We start from the raw sequence: 23,586 nt of genomic DNA on the forward strand, positions 1-23,586 counted from the left end.
AGGCCCTGAGAGAGGCCAAGGCCTGAGCGAGCCACGGAGATTATGGGAAGCTCTTACAACTAGGTGGTCCCTGACATCCAAGCCTTGAGCTTGAGCTCCATCCCAGCACTGAGTACATCCAGGACTGCAGTCTGCGCTCTCCTGCATCTCCTGTGGGCCCAGAGCTTTGGGGTTTGTGCTTGCCCGTCCAGCACTGCCACTATTGCAGACATCATGGGGCTGCTTTGCTTTTCCAACAACAAAAGGCACCAGTAGACAAAAGGGGAAAAGGCTTTGAGCAATTTGCTTTGCTCAGCCTACAGTAAAGGACAAACAGCTGATAAGGACTGCAGCCACAGCTTCCTTACTGTCCAGCCTGGGAGCAGCGCCGGATCCCGGGGCTGGCCCACGCTCCCAGCTCCCACTGAACATCTGAGAAGGTCATCAGCTCACTTTCTGTTTGTGTTTATTTCCCCTTGTTAACAACAGGCTGAACAGAGTAAAACTCAGTTCATAATGCTCTTTAAATTCTTTCTCCAGACTGAACTCCAGTTCAGTCCAGGTCTATTTCTGTCTCATCTCTGGGTCTGTGTATTTTGGCACTGCTCCTTCTACACTTGTAACGGCACTGGATAAGGAACGTGCACTGAGGAATTGGGCAGGAATGAATACTACCCATTTCACAGTGCTGCTTTGTGATTAATTACCATGCTGAAGTCAAATCAAGAAAGATTTAAAACCCAATTTTTAATTCACAATTTATACTTAATATTGCATTACAAAACGAACTTATTTACTGTGACATCTAGCATGATTGATTTTGAGCTGCTGCCCACACCGCTGCTGGCCGGGAATATCTGAGCTCCACCATCAGGAGCCTCCTTGCACTGCAGGGTACCACAGCCTCATCCGTAAAGCTCCTTCTTCTTCATGGAACTTGGGCTCCCACCATGTCCCCAAATGTACCTCGCCATAAGAGGGGTCCAGAGGCTGACTGGCAAAAAAAGTCACAGCTTCTTTTATTTTTGGGATAGATGAATTCAATTACAATGGCTAATTAAAAGCTTCTGCTGCTTGGAAGATTATAATCAAAGAGATTTGGGAGATACTTAGAGAGAGCTACCTTACTGAAGCCAAGTCAGCTTTTTGATCTTGAGACATCAGCAAACTGAAAAAGCAACTGGCTCTTTCCTGCTGAAAGTGCAGCTGCATTGCTTTCCCAAAGGATATGGAATTACTAATGCACTCAGCGCCCACAGCTACACAAAAGCAGACCCTGTACACAAATAAAGTCACCACCAGCAACCTGAGCATCCTGGGAGCAGGATAACCCAGTACTGCTCAGTCTGGGATGAGGAGAAACATTCTACATCCCCATTATGTAACACACACCAAAGTCCCAAGGCAGGAATGGTACTTAACAGGGATAAATACCCCCCAGTTATTAATAAAGCAGCAGCCAGTGTTTTCTTCAAGAAGCCGTTCTCCTAACAAGCTTTATGGAGACCATGGCACTAAATCCATCAGTGCTTAAAACTTCCAAGAGATCATGGGAACACAAGGACTTCCCACAGTATGTTCCTGTATTAACCCTATCCTGCTCTGTAACAAGCTTATGTTGTGGGTTTGCTCTCACGTGATAAAAGATAATTTTATTTTAAATCATCATAGAATCACAGGCTTAGGTGGGATCTTAAAGTTCATCTAGTTCTATCACTTGGGCAGGGACACCTTCCACTATCTCAGGTTCCTCCAAGACCTGTCCAACCTGGCCTTGGACACTTCCAGGGATCCAGGGGCAGCCACAGCTTCTCTGGGCACCCTGTGCCAGGGCCTCACCACCCTCACAGGGAACAATTCCTTCCTAACATTTAATCAACCCTGCCCTCTGGGAAGGGGCCATTCCCTTTTGTCCTGTCCCTCCATCCCTTGTAAACAGTCTCTCTCCATCTTTCCTGTAGGCTCCCCTCAGGTACTGCAAGGCCACAATTAGGTCACCCCAAAGCTTCTCATCTCCAGCCTGACCAATCCCAATGCTCTCAGCCTTTCCCCATAGCAGAGGTGTTCCACCCCTCTGATCCCCTTGGGAGCTCTCCGTCTAATCATAGATGCACTATGGTGTATTAGGTTCAAATGGATCTCAGGAGGTTTCTTTGGCTGGAGGGAGTTACATGGCCTGGGACAAAACACCACTGTTGGATATGAAGCTCAAACAAGCGTGGTAAGTTTTAGGTATTTTTCCCTAAAAGAAACACAAAAAAGTAAAGACTGAGCTAAAATTCCTTCCGATGCCAGACACAATCCTTGAAACATGAATTAAATTTTGTTCAGTGAAGTATCAGCAAACCACATAATTATTCAATTAGCCCTAAACAGAGGGAAAAGATAGTGAGACACTAACCACAGACCTACCTACACTTGCATAATTCAAACGCTACTAAATAGTCTCCTCAGTTTTCATACCAAGCTACCTGTCTCTCAATAGAACACAAGGAAGAAAGAAAAAAGTTTCATTTTGAAAATTCCAGGAGAATAAAACCAAGGTTCTAGGAGATGACCTGTGTGTGCCTACACACATACATACATGTGCATGAACATCATCATTTCAATACTATAAAAGGCTTTAGGATATATCCAGCTGCCATCCTTTGAGAATGCAGATTTCCAAACATAACAAAAATCAAGTAATCTGAGGCCAGCTGCTGGGAGAAGGAAGTGTCACATTCAGTACAAAATTCAGATATTCTGCATGAGGTTACTCTGTACCTAAAATACTTTTTCCTTTTTACTCCTAAAAATGCACCAGCTTTCTTTTCAAGTAATTGACAGAGTTTTTATTGATTTCAGTTAGAATGCGCTCCAGCTCCCCTCCAAGTATTCCACTATAATGTGAATTGCTAAAGGATTACCAGTGTAAAACCATTAGAAACCCCAACCATGCCCTTTCAGGCATTACAACTGTAAATTCAATCTCTGCATCATTCCAGCTAAGTCTCCACTTCACAGAACTAATCCATGTGCAGCTGACAGAACATGGAATGTTACAGCAGATAACAGTCTGTATACACCAATTATTCACTCCAACAATATCCAGTTGGGAATATTATCCCAAGGGCTCTAACAAGGGTCCAGTGATGCCTCAAATACCGCCGTGAATAAAGAGGCATCGATTAGCTGAAGTTAAAACATCCATTTAAGGATGTTCAAAGAAGGGCTGTTACTGGTGTTCCAGGTTAAGGTGAACTTTTTGGTCCTTTTAAAAATCTACTACTAATTCAAACAGTGAAGACTCTAAATAATTCACTTTCTATTTCTACCTATCAGACATATTTCTTACTCCTGGTGAGGCTCTGTTTGAGAAGTTGGACCAGATGATTTTTTCAAGGTCCCTTCTAACCTGGGCTGTTGCAGGACTCTATTGTATAAGAAGGCAGTGGGACAGAGATGTAGAAAATAAGACTGCAAAATAGCTTATCTGACAGAGCCAACCCAGGCAGAAGAGGATACTGAAACATTTTAGTTATATTTTTAAGAATATGTGGTTTGGATTGAAATGCCAATTTGAAAAGAAAGATACAGCAAGTTTTTCATGGCCAGATAAGCCTCTCAAAAGCTTCATTAGAGCACTGTTTACTTTGGTAACTGGTGAGTCAGCTGGAAGCAGCTCTCTCCCATCACTTCACTTTTGCCTGTATCATTTGTAATTGTGTCATTTTCTAAAAGGCACCAAGAAAAACATTTTTAAGCAGAAATCATTCAAGTAAGGGATAAACTTCTTGCAGAAGTCTAAAGAACCAAGGCTGAGAAACTGGAATGCTCACCGCAACCTGGGAGAAGGGGAAAGGAGTCGGGCCAGGCTGAGCAGTGTCTCCAAACTGCCAGAATAGCTCGGTGGTGACAGTGGTCTCACGTGTCTCCTTGCCTTCCATGGGCCACAGCAGTGGGAATGCCTTGCCTCTGGTTCTTCCCAGCTCTGAGCCCAGCCCAGCAGCGCACACAGGGCTCCCTGGCAGCTCTCCTCCCTAAGACAGGCTGCAGCCCCCCGAAGCTGGGCTGCTGGGAGCCATCTACACAGCACCACAGAGGCTCTTCTCCCCCCTCTGCAGCACTGTTCTCACTTCATGGTTTTAATCTGCTGGGAGAACCAAAAACCAGAACTTGTCCCCACAGTAGTCACACAACCCCTGAGAATGACTATTTGTTAAATGAATCCTGTTGCACAGAAGTCTCCCACTCAGTGCTGCTGAGGTTCTGGATGCAAGACACACATGTTTACTTGTCACTTTGGAAAGGGAATCTGCACATTCACTGACTTACATAAACTCTGTGGTATGTAAACAATCCCCCAATCCATTTCTAAGCATAATTTCTGCCCACAGTCATTTGTCATCATATAAAATAGACATCTCAGTCAGATAGCAAAACACCTTATAATAGAGAATCATGGAATCATTTAGGATGGAAAAGCCCTCTAAGATCATTGAGTCAAACCATTTCCCCAGCACTGCCAAGGCCACCACCAACCACATCCACAAGTGACACATCCACACAGCTCTTAAATCCCTCCAAGGATGGTGACACTTCCCTGGGCAGCCTGTTCCAATGCTTGTCAACCCTTTGAGGGAAGAAATTTTCTTAATATCAATTTAAAGCTCTCCTGAAGCAACTTGAGGCTGTTTCCTCCTGTCCTATATAATAATATAGCTTTAAATGTCAACTGAGAAAAGACCAAAAGAGGCCCAAAGCTGGAAGAGCCATGCACTTCTTCAGGAAGAGTTTCAGGTTGCTTTTCCAGCTGTGAAACAGCAGCTCTGGGGGTTCATCACCAGCAGCTCAGCCAGAACTCAGAGCACGTCACTGTCTCAGTGTGACCTGCATCCATGCAGGACTCAGAATCCTAAAAGCTCATCAGGCCCTTTCATCATCCTTCAGAGTCTACCTAAACCCTCAAGGGTATGAGAAGTTTTCAAAGCAGATGAGCTGCCCTAGCAAGCTGAAGGACTTGCCCTGAGAGGCTGTGGTTGCCCCATTCCTGAAAGTGTCCAAGGCCAGGCTGGATGAGGCCTGGAGCAACCTGGGATAGTGGAAGGTGTCCCTGCCCATGGCAGGGAGTGGAATGAGATGGGCTTTAAGGTCCCTTCCAACACTAACTGTTCTGGGAATCTATGTTCTGGGAATCTACGACATTTCTGATGTCTGCATAGAAAAGATGCAAACAGAAGGATTTGATAAATTGCATGGATTAAAGCCAAAGAGACCATCAGCACTTTGGACTCCACAGCAAAATACCAACCAGGCTTTCAGCTGTAGCTGTTACCCCGTCCCACCCTGTGAGCAGGTAGGGCAAGAGCCTTCGCTGACCACCACCAGTACCACAGTGCCATGTCTTTACTCCCTATGGGTTTGGCTCAGGACAAATTCAAAGTTAAGCCTCTGGAAGTGTTTTACAAAAAACTAATTTCAAGGGCAAATTTGAGTTGCTGCAGCTGGCAGCCAAGCACAGTAACTGAGGATGTCACCAGTGAACATTGTGGAATGCTTTGGTTTGGAAAAGACCTTAAAGATCACCTCGTTCCAACCCCCTGCCATGGGCAGAGACACCTTCCACTAGACCAGGCTGCCCAGTTAACAAAAACAGCACAGGTACATGTGTGTCACAGGGCCTGGCCTGGCACTTGCCCCGCAGCCATGCCCAGATGCCACTGGTGAGTCCCACAAATGGCATTTGTTCCCTGTGCGCCAGCAGCTCCCTTACAACCACAATGCCTTTTGCCAACTCTTCTACGCAAGCAAGAACTCTGGGCAGCTCATTATAGCAGGATCCACAAAAGCTTAACTGGGGAGCTGCTAATCCAAGCAGCTTTGCCCAGCCTTGTCTGCCCAGCAACTGAATCCCAGCCGTGCAGATCTCTATCACCTCCCCACACAGGCCCAGTGCCCCGGCACTGACCCACAGACATGGCACAGCCCATGGGAGAGCCGGGACGCCTCAGCACAATGGGAGCTCAGTAGCTAGAGGAAAGCTGTTCCATGGCTTTGGAAGAAGAAAAAAAAAAAAAAAGGCATGAGAATATTTCTGCTCTTGATGCAGGTTTCAGTGCTCAGTAGTTTTTAGGAAGCTGTGGAAGAGAGGGAAACATTAAATATTATCTGTGGGTTATAAAATTCCAGTGAGTTTTACTAGTGTAAAAATGCAAGCACGCTCCAAACTAACTCAAAAAGCAGATGTGAGCAGGGAGGGAGGAGGGAAAGAGGATGAAAACATTAACTTTTTTGCCCTAATCAGCTAAACAGGAATACATTAGGCAAAACCTTGTTTTCCGTTCACTCATCTTGTAAAATTTGTTTGAAATAATGCCACTATTTATGTTTAGACAGAAATTAATTTAGACTAACTCATTTGTCTTGAACCTTGTATTTCCCAGTTTCACCTTCCATCTGGCCTAGTCCAAATAGACTGAAATGTACTCAGCTGAAAACTACAAAAACATGGAAGTCTCACATGGAAATGAAATAATCGATCGCTAAATAATTACCATAGTTACTCTAAAAGAATGATTACAGTTTAAAAACAGAAGCATTTACCATGATGATTGTTTTCACTAAACTGTTCAGCCTGTTTATGCAACACAGAGCACAAAGATATCTTCTCTAGGGAATTCGGATTTGTGACCATAAAGCTATCAAGCTCCAAAAATCAGTGTTACCACCTGACGTGCACTGTTTGCGTAGGTCAATCTAAAGCATATTTTCTCAGGGTCTGCATTGTGTCTGGAAGAAAACCCACTCTATGTACGTGCAGGTCCTTGCAAATACAGTCTGACAGCTCACACTGGATATTTGAAGTGGTCAGGTCACCACTCCCCTCATGAGTCAATACGAGCGAAGGGCGAGTGCTAATTCCTGAGCTGCTGCAGCCAAGTACAGTCACTGACAATGCCACCAGTGAATGGCATGGAATCATGGAATGGTGTGGGCTTGGAAGGGACCTTAAAGCTCATCTCCTTCCACCCAGCCGTGGGCAGGGACACCTTCCACTAGGGTGTTCCAAGCCCCTCCAGCCTGGCCTTGGATACTTCCAGGGATCCAGGGGCAGCCGCAGCTTCTCTGGGAAACTGTGCCAGGGCCTCACCTCCCTCACAGGGAACAATTTCTCCCCAGTATCCCATTTAACCCTGTCCTCTGGCAGTGGGAAGCCATTCCTTGGGTCCTGTCCCTCCAGGCCCTTGTCCCAACTCCCTCTCCAGCTCTCTTGGATCCCTTTAGGCACTGGAAGGGGCTCTCAGGTCTCTCCAGAAACCTCTCTTCTCCAGGTGAACACCCCCAGCTCTCCCAGCCAGTCTTCAATCCTGCCCTTGGAGACTGGTCCTGTCTTTGCCCTGCTGTGCTGCTCAGTGCTCCAGCTGCACACTCTCCCTGGCCCAGCCTCCGGGGCCTTAAATATGTCACAAACCAACAAGGAATTCCTGCACACATTGAGAGTCAAGGTAATTTTCCTGAACATGAATGCCAAGGAACAAAGATTGTGAGGGCATCACTAATTCTTTACACAACAGCTTGTTGGGCACCATTCAAGGCACCATTTTTTGTACCAACTGTCCACTGGAAAAGTCACAGTAAAGACTGCCATTTCATGGAATTCAGAAGCCATTCAGGTACAGACATGGATAGTGGTCCAGCCTCTCTTGAAGCTCTTGTCCAGGTGTCTGCAGTACAAAATGGTATCTGAATGATTAAGGCAGGATGGCTCAGGTTTAAATCACCAGTTCTGCCAAACATCCCCTTTGCTGCCAGAGGCAAATCTTCAGGCCTCACTCAGGAAAACACTCAAGGATATGTGAAAAGGGTATCAAAATCAACAGAATACATATAAAAACATTCCAAAGCATTTTGCTTAATTACAGAGTTTGTGCCTGAGGTCTCTGACCTGAAGGAGGTGACATTTCCCATGTCCTATCCCTTCTTTATCCCTAGAGCTGGGGCTGGATATCCTGGGCAAGATTATTTATCATCACATGAATGTAGCAATACTGTACCAGCATAAGCCCAACTGTAAAAACATTAAGACAAATGTTACGGATTAATTTCTGGAATGATTATGAGACCCAAGACCCCAGTGTCCAGCTAAACTACAAAAACACAGATAAAACTGTCCAAACTGCAAACCTGAATAATAAACCAAATTTAACTAACCGAATAGCCTAGATGAAATTCCAGATGTCTCTCACACATGGCAAATTAAAATACTCTGTACGAAAGTTCAGTGTACACGTCTACAAAGGAACTATCAATAAAACCAGGAAAAATATAATTCATTTCATTCTCCGAAGTCACATCTCACATTTACTGAGCCCTTCCAGACACTTTACGTTGCTGATTAGCAGTAATGCCTTAAGGCACTCTTTTTTCCAATCTCTGGAGTTAAAAATTGCTTTGAAACATCACTGAGACACATAATTCTTACTGAACGATAATGTCGGGGAGCACCCTGTAATTTAAAACACCGCACTTCTAATGGACAAAATTGAGCCAAGTAGGAAAAGCAGGATGGATCTAGATCCCAGCCTGAGCACAGTCAGACTTCAAACAGGGCTGAAAAAATGAAAACCAGCTGAGCTAATAAAAACCAGACCCTGCTTAAATAATCTTTCATCAAGTAAACTTCACCTATGTTGTTACTCTTGGAATTTGGTAAAGTAGGAGGAGCCAGCAAGGTCTGAAGACGAGATGAAAAAGGATATTTGGGAAGGATGTAATATTTAGCAAATTAAGATGGCAGACAACCAAAGCCAGACTCTGAGCTCAGTTATACTGGTGTAAATCCAAACTAACATCACTGACTGTAATGGAATTACTCTGGATTTACTCCATGTTAACTGAGATCAAAACCTGATCAGAGACAGAATATCAAACTGGGAAAAAAGGCTTTTATATCTACACAATGGGACATTTCATTGCAAGTAACTAAGTGTTTAATGCTACGTAGCTACAACACAAGGTGAGATGGGCTTGAGTCATCCCATAAATACCCACAGCCAAAATTCTCTACAGAGTGAAAGGTTTTATGTACTTCAAATCTACCTCTAAGCAAGATTTATGCAAATTAATGAGTTAATTCAAAACATGCTTCACTTAGTCAGGGCTTTTCTTATTGCTTGCTTTATAAAAAGGACAGTTTGAGATCAACCAAGACTCATCCCCACAAAGCAGGAATGCAACAGCATCTCTTCAGTTGCTTCCCTTGTGTCCTTTCCAGAAAGGAATTCAGAGTCTAACCATTTGCTAAGCTGCAGCTCCAGCCCCATACCGTACCATAAACCTCTAGACTGGGGAGTATTTCTGTCCCTTCCCTCTAAACAAAGTCCCAGCCATGGGTATGCATAATATCAGTGGCTGTGCCGAACCACCAAGGCATTAAAAGATTTGCTTCATGTGGTAAAATTGCCAATTCTTCAAAATGCCATTTAGCTAACAGTCATTATTTTCATCTCCCTGTACCATGGCTCATTTGGGTAACAAAATGACATTCAAATCAACTTTAGAAGGTAGAGAAAAGGCCAACATTATACAGCAATGACATGATCCCCACTTTTCACACCCTAAGCATAAGCCACAGCAGGAATATTGAGAACAAAGCTTGACACACAAACCAGCCACATTTTTCCCCCATTGTCAGCATTCACAGAGACTATCCAGATTCTCCTCACACACAGATCCCATGTATCTCAATTCTTCCTTCACTACCACTAGGGATGCTCTCTCCCTGCCCACTGCAGCTCTGCCAGCTGAGCCCATTGCCAGCCCTGCAGGCCAGAACCACCACAACACAAGCCAAGCCATCACCTTCTCTGCTCAGTCCCAGGGTGGCTCATGCACTCTAACCAAGCTCCCAAACTAAAGAACTTCTGCAGCCTCTGCTAACCTGGACTCTTTGGGAATGAATCTGGGATTGCCAAACTCATGGCTGGGGATCAGAAAAAGCCATGACTTTAAAGAAGACGGAAGCAGAACAAAGTGCAGAAGAATAACTCTTTTGTTCACTACAGTTACAACTTTAAGAAAGTGTAATTCAACAGATTCAGCACAATTTCAGAGAACAAAGTATCAAGATCAGTTGGCCCAATTTCGACCCAGAACAAACTCTACAAACATATTCACTTCCATGGCCAACATGGGAAGTGGGTACAAGATGTGTCCTTGCTATCAGCCTCATTCAGGCTGAGGCAAACATCACCCAGCAGGTCGAGAGAGGGGATTCTCCCCTCGACTCTGCTCTGGTGAGACTCCACCCTCAGCACAGAAATACATGGACCTGCTGGAGAGAGTCCAGAGGAGGCCATGGAGATGCTCCCAGGGCTGGAACCCTTCTGCTCTGGAGTCAGGCTGGGAGAGCTGGGGATGTTCACCTGGGGAAGAGGAGGTTCCAGGGAGACCTTAGAGCCCCTTCCAGGACCTAAAGGGGCTCCAGGAGAGCTGGAGAGGGACTTGGGACAAGGGCTTGGAGTGACAGAATAAGGGGGGGCTTTGAGCAATCTGAACCAGTGCAGAGTGTCCCTGCTCACGGCAGAGAGCTGGAACTAGGTGGTCTTTGAAGTCCCTTATAACCCAACCCATTTCATGATTCTGTGTTCTCTTGCACAAACCTTTTTGTGGGTAACACAGCATCTCTTTCAGAGCAAGAATATATTGTCTTTAGCACCAGCACATTTCACCACCAGGGTCCAGTGTGTATATGCAAAAGCTACTCCAGACTGCCAAGAAATCTTGAGATATAGGAGGGGAATGCTGAGAAGGGACACTGGACCTCTGAGGGAAAAGGGTCAATGGAAATTTTGAGGAAAGGATGGGCTAAATGCGTAGACAAAGAAGATAAAAAGATGAGGAGTCAGACAGACTAAGAAAGAAATGAAAAGAAGGAATAAACATTGCATGGAGAAAATGTGATTTGTGGGTTTGTGGTTAACACAGAGAACTGTGACTCAGGGGTAGGTCACATGAATTCCCTGTGCTTTGATTCAGCTTACGTAAAATTTAAAAACAGAAAGACATAACCAGAACAAAACAAACAATAAACCCAAGACACAAAAAAAAAAAAAAAAAAAAAAAAAAAAAAGCCAACCACAGAGACCTCTGAAATGTCCTAATACACTAAGATGTAAGGGGTTTAAGCAGTGTGTTGTTAAATCAGGAGTAAACAACCCTGGCCAAGCACCACTGCCTAAGCACCTTGTAATGTTCTCCAAATGCTGTAGGAGAGCAGCCAGAATGTTACCCCAACCACTGCACACCATGTCTTATTTCAACAAAGTACCATGGCATCACCAGGGACTTGGCCTGGCCCATGCCACACTCCGGGTTCTTTTTGTACTTCTGGTACTCAGACTCTGGTACATGACAGTCATTAGTGTGCACAGGGATGCTAAACATCTCTAATTAAAATTACACCACTATTGTGTTGGTGTAAGTAACAGAATACAGGGAAGGATCTGCCCAAAGATGGGCAGAATCACAGGTTCTCTGCCTGGGTGCTTCAGCTATTGCTCTTTTACCTACAACCATGTGCTTGTCCAAACATTTCCCCTATTCACAGCCCAAAAACCTGGCTCTGACACAGTAGCTTGAAGTCACAATCTCATGAAGATTTTAGTAAACAGAATACAAATTAATATGGGGGCATAAAAGAAACTACAGTTCTCCTGGCTGTCCTAAGACAGAGCCCTTCATTTTTTCTGCACAGCTTTCCTCCTCTTCTTGTTTCTCAGTAAGTTCCAACAGTAAAAGCATACTACTCCAGTGAACTAACTAAGACCTCACTAACTAAACAAAAAGCTCCATCCTTTGGAAAACAGACTCGGACATACCATTGCAGAGCTTAAGAGAACTCAGGAAATGTTTCAGAGATATTCAGCATCCCCAGAGACACTTCACTTCAGCTCATGAAAATACACTGGTGTCCAAGGCATGAAAATTACAATGGCTTCCTGCTGACCACCCCAGCCCCCAGGGTAGGAATCTAATTTAAACAAGCTGGCAGGAGTCCAGCAGTAACCTACAGTCACAGCTCAGAGCTGCTATCCCAAGCAAACAGCCCAGACGTTTAGCAGGGACTACAGCAACACAAGACATTCCTTCATTTCCATTCCATGCTGCAAACCCACCCCCACTCACTCCACTTCAGCAGCATTTTTCCAGGCTGAGAACTGGGGTCCCGTTCTGCTTTGGTTACCTCTCATTGCTGAGCAAGCTCTGCTGGTTGTAATTTATCTTATAAAGTTGATATTGGGAATTTGGCTCTACTATGTATCAGGCTACATGAAATTGGCTTTTAAAGCTGTATAATATTCATTCATTGTATCTGTATCACACACTTACTGGCGTATTCCCAAGAGCAAATGGTAAGGAAGCCACTATTCCAGAGAGAATGGATGAGCCTGCTAATAGGGGCACATCACTGAAAATAAATTCAACCCTTTCAGTTCTCTCTGGTTGTTTGCGATGTTTGCCACGTGCTGGCTCACTGTCTGGGAATATGTCATTTGCAAAAATGCATGTATCTTACCAGTAATGCCTTGCAGACTGAAATCTGTGGCTAGGAATCTGTGGCTTCTCCTTTAGGAGAAGGGCTATGACTTGGCAAAGTGCAGAGAGTGAAGAGTACCAAAGGTGCCAAAGCAAATCAAGATGGAGGAGCACAGGGATAGAGAACAGTCCGTTAACATCGCTGCATGAACACACACAGCCTGTTTACATTTGCAGTACACAGCACAAGGCACATCCCAGCTCCAGCTTGAGGATTGTCCCACGGGACTATCGGCCTTGGAGCTGCCAGTGTTACTTCTTTAGCTGACACAGAAGGGGTCTCTGAACACCCAAGGTTCAAACCCTGCCAATAATCTGTGGAGAGGGCAAAGGAGGTGCACGAGCTGCTGAGTAGCCCCATGATCAGACATTCCCCAAGGCCCTTGGCAAAGCAGGTTCACAGGAGCCCTCAGGGTGTGCTGGGGCTGCCCAACCAGGGACCTTCTTAGCTGCTGATGGGAGCTAGGGAATCACTGTGTGGGAATAACTTATTCGCCCCTGAGAGCTTATCCATGTGGTAGGATGAAAACCTAGGTGTGAAACAAACTTCAGGGACTATTATGTGGACAGTCAGCCCAGTGCAGAATGTCAGAAAGCCTCTCAATTAACTTCATACATTCTAAATTCAGGGCTTTGACTGAAGTAACCTTTGCTTCCCCTACATCCAGTGAAAGCAAATGAGATCTCCAAAGAGTATTTAAAAATTTGCAGGGGATTAATGCTCTTTAAGGGTCCCAGTTTCATTTTGTGATTTACAGAAAGAGCCTTTGGGTCACCAGCCTCTCAGGTCACCTCCCTCACTTAAAAGCCTGAAGTGAAATGGGATTAATCCTGTCCTCAGTGCCATGGCTTCATGCACCTTGACATAACATGACTCCATCCAAATGCTTCAGGAACATGAAGTCATTGTGCTTCTCCTCCGGCAAAACCAGTTACCAAAGACTAGGTTGCACATGTTCTTCAAAAGGCAACAAAAGGAGTTTAACCATACACCACAAGGGGATATGCCTGACCTAAACCACTATGATCCCCCTTAAAAATGCAACACCGCGAACTACCCCTTTGCAAAATGCAAATCTTGGACCCAGAGTTCACCCAACAACAACTGCACAGCATGAATTCACTGCCGGCATTACTGAAGGATCTCGTAAATCTGATCTCAGAGCAGCGCACCTCAAAAAGGAAATCCTAAACACCAGCAACAGTTATAAAAAACACATTATGTTCAACAGTGTAAGTGAGGGGTAAAACATTCTCCCTGGCTGGAGCAATGACGTACAAAAAGCAGCCAGCCCAGAGCACATTTCATTAAATCCATCCTATTTCTTCCAACAAAACTGCTGATTACCAAGGCATAGTGAGCTGATCAAGCAATGCCATCACTCTCTTTCAACAGAGAAACTGTTTTGCCATTTGCAAACTGAAAAACATGTGTTCTCAATATCTCCTCTGATGCGTCTCCTTCAAAACCAAAGCCACAGCATATGACAACAATCAAATCACTGACTGGAAAATACATACCAACTGGCATCTGAGGGCTCTCTGTCTAAAGGGTTCCTCCTGTCATGCTTTAAGCCATATTCAAAGTCCATTAACTAAATGAAATATCTGCTCCTTTTCCATAGTCCTTAATCTGGTTTATCCAGATCCTCCACTGACTGAGTGAAATCCACACTAGTATAAATTCCAAGCAGCCTCTGACACGCAATGGATAAAGTCAGAAAAAAGATGACAGAGACCCCAAATCACAGAATCACAGAATATCCTGAGTTGGTAGGGATCCACAAAGATCATCCAGTCCAACTCCTGGCCCCACACAGGACACCCCAACAATCCCATCCTGGGCCTGAGCGCATTGTCCAAAAGCTCCTGGAGCTCTGGCAGCCTTTGGGTCATGACCATTCCCTGTTTTCACAGTACAGCGGAAATAGCTCTAAGGTTTCTAACAAGTTGGTCCAGCAGGATGCAGAATGAACACTGCATGAGGCATTGAAGAAATCACCAACCAAATACAGACTCCTTTTGCTTCCCATTGTTTAAGAGAAGCTCAACCACAACTTGTACCAGCACAGGGAATCCCATCACTCCATGCCCCCTTTGCAGGACAGGTACTGTTCACCCTCTGCAGGTAACACACAGCCCACTTCTGCATCCACAATACTGAGCTTTCAAAAGGCACCTGGGCACTGCCTCATGCCTGATGCTAATCAAGTCAGTACTGCTGGACAGCAGTGCAGCACACAGAGCAAGGATTAAGGATCAGAGTCTCAGTTTCACCAGTTTTCAGGTCTTGGGTGGTTCTTTTCCTTCATTCTCCCCTGAGAACTCAACTTCACTCTCTTCAGCAAAGGCATTCACTATTAATTCACGTCCAGAGAAGGGAACGGAGCTGGGGAAGGGGCTGGAGGACCAGGAGTGGCTGAGGGAGCTGGGAAAGGGGCTCAGCCTGGAGAAGAGGAGGCTCAGGGGAACCTTCTGGTTCTGCACAACTCCCTGACAGGAGAGGGCAGCCAGGGGGAGTTGGGCTCTGCTCCCAGAGATCAAGGGACAGGATGAGAGGAAAACGCCTCAAGTTGCTCTTGGGGAGGTTAAGATTGAATATTGGGAAAAATGTCTTCACCAAACAGGTGGTGAGGCACTGGAACAGGCTTCCCAGGGCAGTGGAGGAGTCACCATCCCAGCAGGTGTCCAAAAGACATGTCAATATGGCACCTGGGGACATGCTTCAGTGGTGAACATGGTAGTGCTGGATTAAGGGTTGGACTCAAAGATCTTAGAGGTCTCATTCGACCTCTTAACAATTAACCTCTCTAACAATTCTGTGATACTAATTCCCCACCACAAACACGTTTTTTTCCTAGTTTTCCTCTAGGACTGGCACTTGAAAAGAGCAAGCTTGGCATTTCAAGAGGCAAATACTCTGACTGGCCTCCTTCTCAACTTTCCTCCCATATTTCTGTGACAATTCCATTTACAATGAACACTATTGCCTCAGTTAAAGTGAGATAAAGATGTATACAATATTCATGGCTCTTTATTCGCTTCATTACCATGCATTCTCAGAAAACAATTGTTTTCTCCAGATGAAAAAGGGACACTATATCAGTCTCAGGGAGGGACATCTTATTCATAGCTTAAAAACACTTGAGGATCTGCATCAAATATCTGCTTTTTATACAACAGTAGGAATTTGATTTGTGTGCATTTAAACCAATCCAGGAGATGCATGCGGCAGCAGAAATTGCTCTTTTCTTTCCATACCACAGAGCTCCCATCAAGACCCGTAGCTGGTGTAGCCTTGTGTTAAACAATTACTGCCATGAATAGGATTAACTGGGCTTCTCCATGTGATTGTGTGAAACACAAGCTGCTGTAACTCCTGGGAAATAAATTCAGAGTGCAGGAAAGAAGAGACAAAGGGGAATGGGAAAGTTTCTTTGTTTAAAAGTGGTTAAGAAACTGGGAGAAGATCTCTCTGTGAATTGTCACGTACCTAAAAGTTGAGTTTGCAAGGGCACTGTGACTTCTGCCTGGGACACAACAGGTGAAGTATCCTCTATACAAACTCCAGAAGCTCTAGGGAAAAGGTGCACACTGCTAACAGCAAGGCTCACCTGATAAACGACATCAGTAGTAATTATAGGGACAGGATAACACTGCAATACATTGCTAGTGAGCTGCAGAGGTTTCCTTGGAATTACAACCACTTGGAGCTGAGGAGAACAAAGCAAAATAGAACAAGTAGCTTCTAAGTTCTGTAGGCAACAATTTCAAACGTAACATGAAAAACAATTTGTAATTCAAAGCAGAAAAGAATTATGTATTTGAGGCATTATCATTTTTTTCCCATGGAAAAGAATCTCTACTGTATCTTCAAATAAAAACAGGGAGAATAATCCTTTTCCTTGCCAGAAGAATTCAAGAATCAGAGGAGAAATTTACCCTTGTGCACACCTTCTGGGCTGGACATGCAGAGTTAAGACAGCAGAAAAATAAGTTGTAAGTGATGCTCTAACAGGCTTTTGGATCATGTCACAACATTTTGGCTGCCTCACAGATTTTGGAGCTTCTGGCACTGGCAATACTTACTGTCTTCTGTAATCTGTACAAACAGCTACTTTTAGAGGGACCCCAGATAAATCCCTCTAGAGGAACAAGAAAACATCCATGCAATCACAGGGAATTCATTTTATAGATATCACAATGTCTCTGTTAAGGGTGACAATAAGGTTTCAAACACTCATTTCCTATATGGTCAGTACAGTTATCCCAGAAGCCTCAGAGATGGAAAATGTCTGTAGGTGCTTCAGACTTCCTCCTTACCAGCCCAGACATGTTCACTTATACAGTGTTGGTGACAGCCACTCATCTGGTGACAGCAACAATAACACTTAGTAGTAGTAACAACACAGAGCTGAGCTTTGAGTTATAGGGAAGCAGTATTTCCCATTGAAATTGTCACCAGGTCTATTATGCCCAGGTCTGCTTTTCATTTGCCCTCAGACATACCAAGACAGCACTGAACAGTTGTATCCTTACACTCCGTCTCCTAAAACATCAAGGAAAAAATCTGGACGTGCACTCATCATTGCTGTCACTATGTATCTAAGTCCAAAATAAACCAGCCTCAAAAAACCCCAAATCCTTACACATGCTTGAGTTGTTAAGATGGGATGTTCACAAATTTGAGGCCACCAAAAAGCACTGCTCTGACAGATTGGCTGTTAAAGTTTTAACCTGGTTTTCTGTGATCCATCAGAAGAACAGGGAGATGAGACTTCCTAAATTAGCATCTTTTTTTCCACTTTTGATTTTGGTAGCAATATAAAAGCCACTCAACTCTCAAATAAGACAACTACTTGAATTAAATGGAGAGCATAATGTTCTTGGCCTCTGACCTTACTCTTATCAAAGAGAATTGAGGCAATTCTTCTCTATCTATCCTGTAAAAACTATGGGATTTTGATACGTACCCAGTTTTCACAAAACAGTTGCCCTCATAAACTTCACTGGCAAGCAGTTTATTTCTTCTGGGCAACCTAATAATTTGTCTAGCTCAAATAGTAGACAGTTTTCAAACATTTTAAGTAATTTTACCTACTAAGGAAGGTAAGGAGACCCCCGGAATGTGGACAGAAACACAGAGTTGTATTCCTTTCCCTCTTTCAGCTGTCTCCCTTTTCATTACAATCATAGAATCACAGGCTGGTTTGTACTGGAAGGAATCTTAATGCCCATCCAGGTTCACCCCTGCCATGGGCAGGGACACCTTCCACTACCACAGGTTGCTCCAAGCCCCATCCAACCTGGCCTTGGACACTTCCAGGGATCCAGGGGCAGTCACAGCTTCTCTGACACCAAACTTTTCTCATGCTGCCCCCATCCCCTGTACAAGCACCACTTCTATGGTGTGGGCAAACTCAGATACCAGTACAGAATACCACGTCCCTTAAACTTGTTCTCCCTGTTTTGAAAGCCACTGCCACAGTAGTGTTTGTCCACAGCCATGTTCCCGTTCTTTAGTAAAACTAATACCAAGTCTTGAAGCACTTCTTCCCCCCCTCAAAGGAATGCTGAAGACAACGGGCAGCATGTGGGAGAAAGGCTATCAGGAGAGTTGGAAGTGAGAGGAAGAGGCAGTGACACCATCCATTGTACCATCTGTGATACCATCCAGCTGTGGGTACAGCAAGGACACAGGAGTGCCTTCCCCTCTCCCTTCATTATCCATCTGCATAACCACAGTACTTTTTCTGTCAGGAAGTATGAAAAACTTTAACTCCATTAATAGCATAATTTTAATTTCACAGAATTCCTCCTCTGGAAAAAACATTACTTCTTCATTATAACTTCTAAAAAAACCTATCAAACCTGCAAAACCCAAAGTTCCCAGCCTTTTCATATGACCTCCTGAACTTGATCCAAGCTAAAATGTGGCTCAGCAGCCTAACCATGTTACAGACACAGCGCTGCCAGTCTGTTAAAGAAAGGAGACTCCAGTTAAACCTAACTTTGTGCTTAACTATGTGTATAACTTCACTTCAAGATAGAAAAGAGCTTTACTCTCTCAAGAAAGAGGAGTAGGATCAAGGAAAAAAAATTGTATTCCTAGTTCTCCTACACACTTACTATGTGACTTAAGTTCAATACTGTTTTCCCATCTGAATTACACATTAATAATGTTGCCCCTTTTCTCACACAGTGTTTTCTATTTGATTTATAAGGAAAGGGTCAGAAGATGCTCAGACTTCTGTAGACATGCAGAGTATGAACAGGCAAACAGCATCCTCTGCCCTAAGAAGTCCAGAGGTTACATATTCCCTTCATTTTTGTCTTAATTAATTACTGGAGTTTGGTCTATAGAATAGCCATTCACACTAAAGGAATGCTTGATTAAATCACACAGAGTGAGTTATGACTTGTATAATTCCATTAGCTTTACAGAAAAATACTAGGGATGAATTCGTCCTCTCAGGCTTATTTTCCATTCCAAAATTCCTTAATGGCATAAAGAAAAAAAAGCAAAGCTGGCCACGGATGTTAAATAAAGACATTCCAAGTCCAATCCCATTTCCACAGGATAAAATGGGAGTTCGTAGGACATCAGGACCCACAACACGCAACTACAAAAGCATTTGCTGATCTTCAGCTTTAGCTCCAGTTCAAAATTTTCTTGTGCCAACTCTTCTTAAATTTGGGACAATTTTCCACCCCCCACACCAGTTTTTCCATTGAACACAAGTCTGGCAAGAGATTTCTTAGTCAACAGCCCTTTTCACTATCTACAAAACTTCTGTGATCACATTTAGGCATTGAAAATCCACAATAAAAAAATTCCCTGTAATCTGTTAAAGCACTGCACATACTTACTCACAAAGTAGAATCCAAAACAAAAGGTTTTTCCAAAATTGGACTCTCTGCATCCCACCAGATGGTACATGGTATAGGAATGTGAAACCCATGACAAATTTTTCTGTAGGCCATAATTCTGGGCCAAAAGCCTCAGGTTTGATACTAAAAATATACTAGTATTCCTGTTTTATCAAAATGCCACTGCAGTAGGGAAAACACTACATTTAAATCTACCATTACACACCACAGTGCATTGGCACATCACAATCAAGGAATCACAGAATCATTCAGGCTGGAAAAGATCTTTTACATCACCAAGTCCAACCATCAATCCTGCACCACCACCACTAAACCTTGTTCCCAAGTGCCACACGCACATGGTTTTTGAACACCTCCAGGGATGGGGACTCCACCACTGCCGGGGAAGTCTGTGTGAATGCTTTAGAGCCCTTTCCATGAAAAGACTTCCCTAATGTCCAACCTGAGCCTCCCCTGGCCCAGCCTGAGGCCGTTCCCTCTCCTCCTGTCCCTGTTCCCTACGAGCAGAGCCCGACCCCCCCCCGGCTGCCCCCTCCTGTCAGGGAGTTGTGCAGAGCCACAAGGTCCCCCCTGAGCCTCCTTTTCTCCAGGTTGAGCCCCTTTCCCAGCTGCCTCAGCCACTCCTGGTCCTCCAGCCCCTTGCCCAGCTCCATTCCGTTCCCTGGACAAGCACCAGTGCCTCAATGCAGCACTAATATGCAGCAGTTTGAGTTATTTAAAAATGCTCCCATATTCTGCTAGACTACATTTATACCAAGTTATTTATAATTCAGCTGTACCCTGTGGGATGTCAAGTGCACTCTGCAACATAAACTAGGAAAACACTGGAGTTCGAAACCAAATCCACACCCAATATAAATTGCAATTACCTATTAACAGTGTATCTGCATCAGGGCACCTTTATACAAAGAGAAGCTCCTTGGACCTGAGCCCCAACTGTATTTGTACACCTTGTAGAGTCCCATCTGCCCCAGGGACCACAGCACCTCACCAAAACATCCAGAAAATTTGCCTGTGAGGCAGCTTCATAAAACACTTTTTTTTTGGAAAAAAAAATTGAGTGAATAACAACACAACTTGTGAAAAAAAATAGCTTCATATTCATTAATTCAGTTGAGCAACCTTCAGAAAGAAAAACACTAGGTAAATGAATTGGATGCTGTGAATACTTGCCAAGCAATATTTTTATGAGGTTTTTGAGTAAAGTTTCTTCTCTATAGATTCAACAAAAAAAACGAGGTTGAAGTGGTCACAATAACATTTCTTGCATTTTCTTTTCAAGTGCCTCAGCTTGGTCATCATCAGATGTAAGATACAGATGACCAGCAGTCATCTGGACCTTACACATCCATAAAATTCAAGACATTGGACTGTGGTGCGTCTTTCTAACCCTAAGAAAGACCAAAGAAATAGTTTTCAGAAACTAGGACAAAATGAAGTTGAAAATTGTCCATCCTCCACTTTGAAAGAGCTCCCTGCCCTCACAAGTTATCCATCACGCTAAGAAGTAAGGCCCCCTCAGGGAAGTTGGACTTCCACACAGAGAGGTGTAACGGGATACTCTGAGGCACGTTTGCCAGCAGCTCTGTGCTGTACAGGTCAGCTCTCTGCAGGTTTAAGTTACAGTCACTCCACTGAATGAAGTCTAACATTTGCCAAGGAAAGGGATCTCCTGTGGAAAGAGAGGGAATGGGGGAGGAGGCAAGGAAGCAAGGAGTCAGTGAGTGGGAAAATGTGACTCAAGCCCAGGAAGGTGGAAGTGGATTTGCTGCTGGTGAGGTTTGTACAGAGCAAGGAGGGGTGGTACACCAAAGCGTGGTCAAAGGAGTCAGTCTGGAACACAAGCAAAGAATCTGGAGAGGCAGGGGAAGCAAGAACATGAGCAGGATGGAAAAAAGGACTGAAGAGGTGAAAATGTGCAGAAGAAAAACTGAATGAAAACGTAAGTGACGAGAAAGAAAACAGGAGCTATTGAAACAGAGGACGTGAAAGTGGTTTGTGATGGAAACTAAGCACAGGACTACCCGTGAGAGAAAGCTGGGACATCTTTCTACTGAGGATGCACAAGAACAAAGGACCACCACACAAACCTGTAAACTAAAAGTGCATCACACAAGATCTTCTTGCTCTTGTGGTTGGAATAGTTACCCGATCGTTCTGAAAAAGAGAACTATCAACTCCTAGACTGAATCCCTTTCTTCTCACTGAAGTGAAGATGTGCTATCATTGAGAGAAAATCAAACCAAAACACTCCCAACCAGTCCTCTTGATCCTCTGGCCACTTCATGGAAAAAGAGCTCCAAAGAGATCTATCCACTTGATTTTCCAGAAGGCTATAAAAGAGTTCTAGGTTCTACACTTGACCCAAATCTTTCCCTTCTTGTTTATTTCTGTGGCATGATGCTTTTTAAGTCCCATATAAGCTTGTTCCACAAAATAACCAAACAAAAAAAAAAAGGGGGGGGGGGGGCAGGAAGGAAGGGAAAACAAAAGGAAAATGACACCAAACATGGAAACAGTAAGGACCTTTTTGTGATAGAACACACTGGTATCACAATGAAGAACTCTTTGTAAGAAAAAAAAAAAAGAGAACCTATACAAGCTTAGAGATGGCAAAGCAGAAACATTTGCAAAGAAAAGTTTCCCTCTAATTTTCTAAGCTTTTGGTTTAAGGTATTTATACCAATAGCAAACACATATCTTGTAAGCAGAAGTATCTGGGGGGAAATAGAAAGGATGTCCATTTTTTTTTGCTGACATCCCTGCAAAAATGGAACTCTTAAGAATTGAGTTTGGGAATATCATATTCTGAGATACTCCATGGAAACTAGAGCCAAAAGGTAATTTTCAAGCACTTTTTCCCACTTTCTGATTTTTTTTTTTTTTTTTTTAAAGAGAGGTTTTTACTGCACAGTACAGCACACATCACCAGCCTGGGGCATCCTGTTCCTATTTCCTCTTCAAGTCAACAGAAGAATTTGACAAGGAAAGAGGAAGAAAGCCAGAGAAAATTGATAGGAAGGGAACAAAAAACAGATGCTGAAAGAGAGGAACGCACGATGTACAGCAGAAGGGGGGAAAAAAAGGTAAGATGAGGGAAAGAAGTAAGACCCCAAACCAAAAAAACACACCATGTAAAGCTTCTGAATCATTTCACTGCAAGTTTCTGAATGTAAACACGGGACAATAAGACAGGAGGAAAAGTGCAACTGCATTATGCATGATCTTAAGTGCGCTCCCATAGAAGGGCATTCAAAAAAAACTCAGTAGCAATGTTACTACTCCACGTGCAGCTCACTGAAGCTCCTTCAGCTCGTATCAGAACAACTAAGGGGAGTATTTAATCCCCTAAGATACTCTTTGGTGCACATAGCGCACCTAGAGCCCACTCCAGTCTATACCGAAGGCTTTGGGAAGCTTTGTAGAGAGATAGGGAGGTGGGGGGTCACAAAGTGTTACTCGCCCTTGGCAGAGAAACGCGTGCGGCAAGAAGGACTAAGATGGGACAGGAATACTTAGGCTCCAGTCTCTACAAGCGCAGGAAACCCTATCTTTTGCCAGCCCTCGGAAGCTCCTTGAGGCCTTTTCCAGCTCCCGCCCGCCCCGGCCTGGGTCCCGCTCAGCTCCCCGGGGGGAATGCCCTACCTGGGTCGTGGAACGGCACCAGCGCGAAGTTGTACAGCGGCCGCTTGGGTCTCTTCAGCGATGTCTCCAGGATCTTGGATGCGCCCTCGATAACTTGCACCAGGTCGTCGTACATAGAGCCGGTCACATCGAAGACGAAAGCCAGAGTGGAGGCTCCCTCGGGCACCGCCTCGGGCTCGGACACGGCGCGGGCGCTCAGGGCGAGCAGCAGCAGCAGCACCGTGCCCAGCGCCCCGGGGCTCCCACCGACAGCCATCGCGCCGGCACCCGCGGCGGCCGGGAAAGCCACCGGGAACAGTCGGGCCGGGGGACCAGGGACAGAACGCGGAAAGCGCGCGGACAGACCGGGACGGACCCGGGTCGGACCGGGTAGAGCACGGAGATAAACCGGGACGGACCGGGGAGAGCGCGGGGATAAACCGGGAAGAGCAGGGACAGATCGAGGGGAGCAAAGACCGAGCGGGGAGAGCGGAGCCCGTCGCCCACCGCCCG

General features: G+C 44.7%; 1 protein-coding gene across 1 annotated transcript in view; it reads right to left on the bottom strand.

Annotated features, from left to right (window-relative positions):
* The window catches only part of HMCN1 (hemicentin 1), a gene marked incomplete at both ends in the record, with an annotated part of 185,973 nt that extends 162,623 nt beyond the window's left edge, over positions 1 to 23,350 (bottom strand). Inside the window, one exon of the mRNA XM_082287593.1 lies at positions 23,095 to 23,350. Within this exon, the coding sequence (XP_082143719.1) occupies positions 23,095 to 23,350 (256 nt within the window). The remainder of the gene's footprint in view (positions 1 to 23,094) is intronic.
* Positions 23,351 to 23,586: the final 236 nt, after the last annotated feature.

Source organism: Coloeus monedula (assembly GCF_965178545.1).
Source record: "Coloeus monedula genome assembly, chromosome: 9".
Taxonomy (NCBI): domain Eukaryota; kingdom Metazoa; phylum Chordata; class Aves; order Passeriformes; family Corvidae; genus Coloeus; species Coloeus monedula.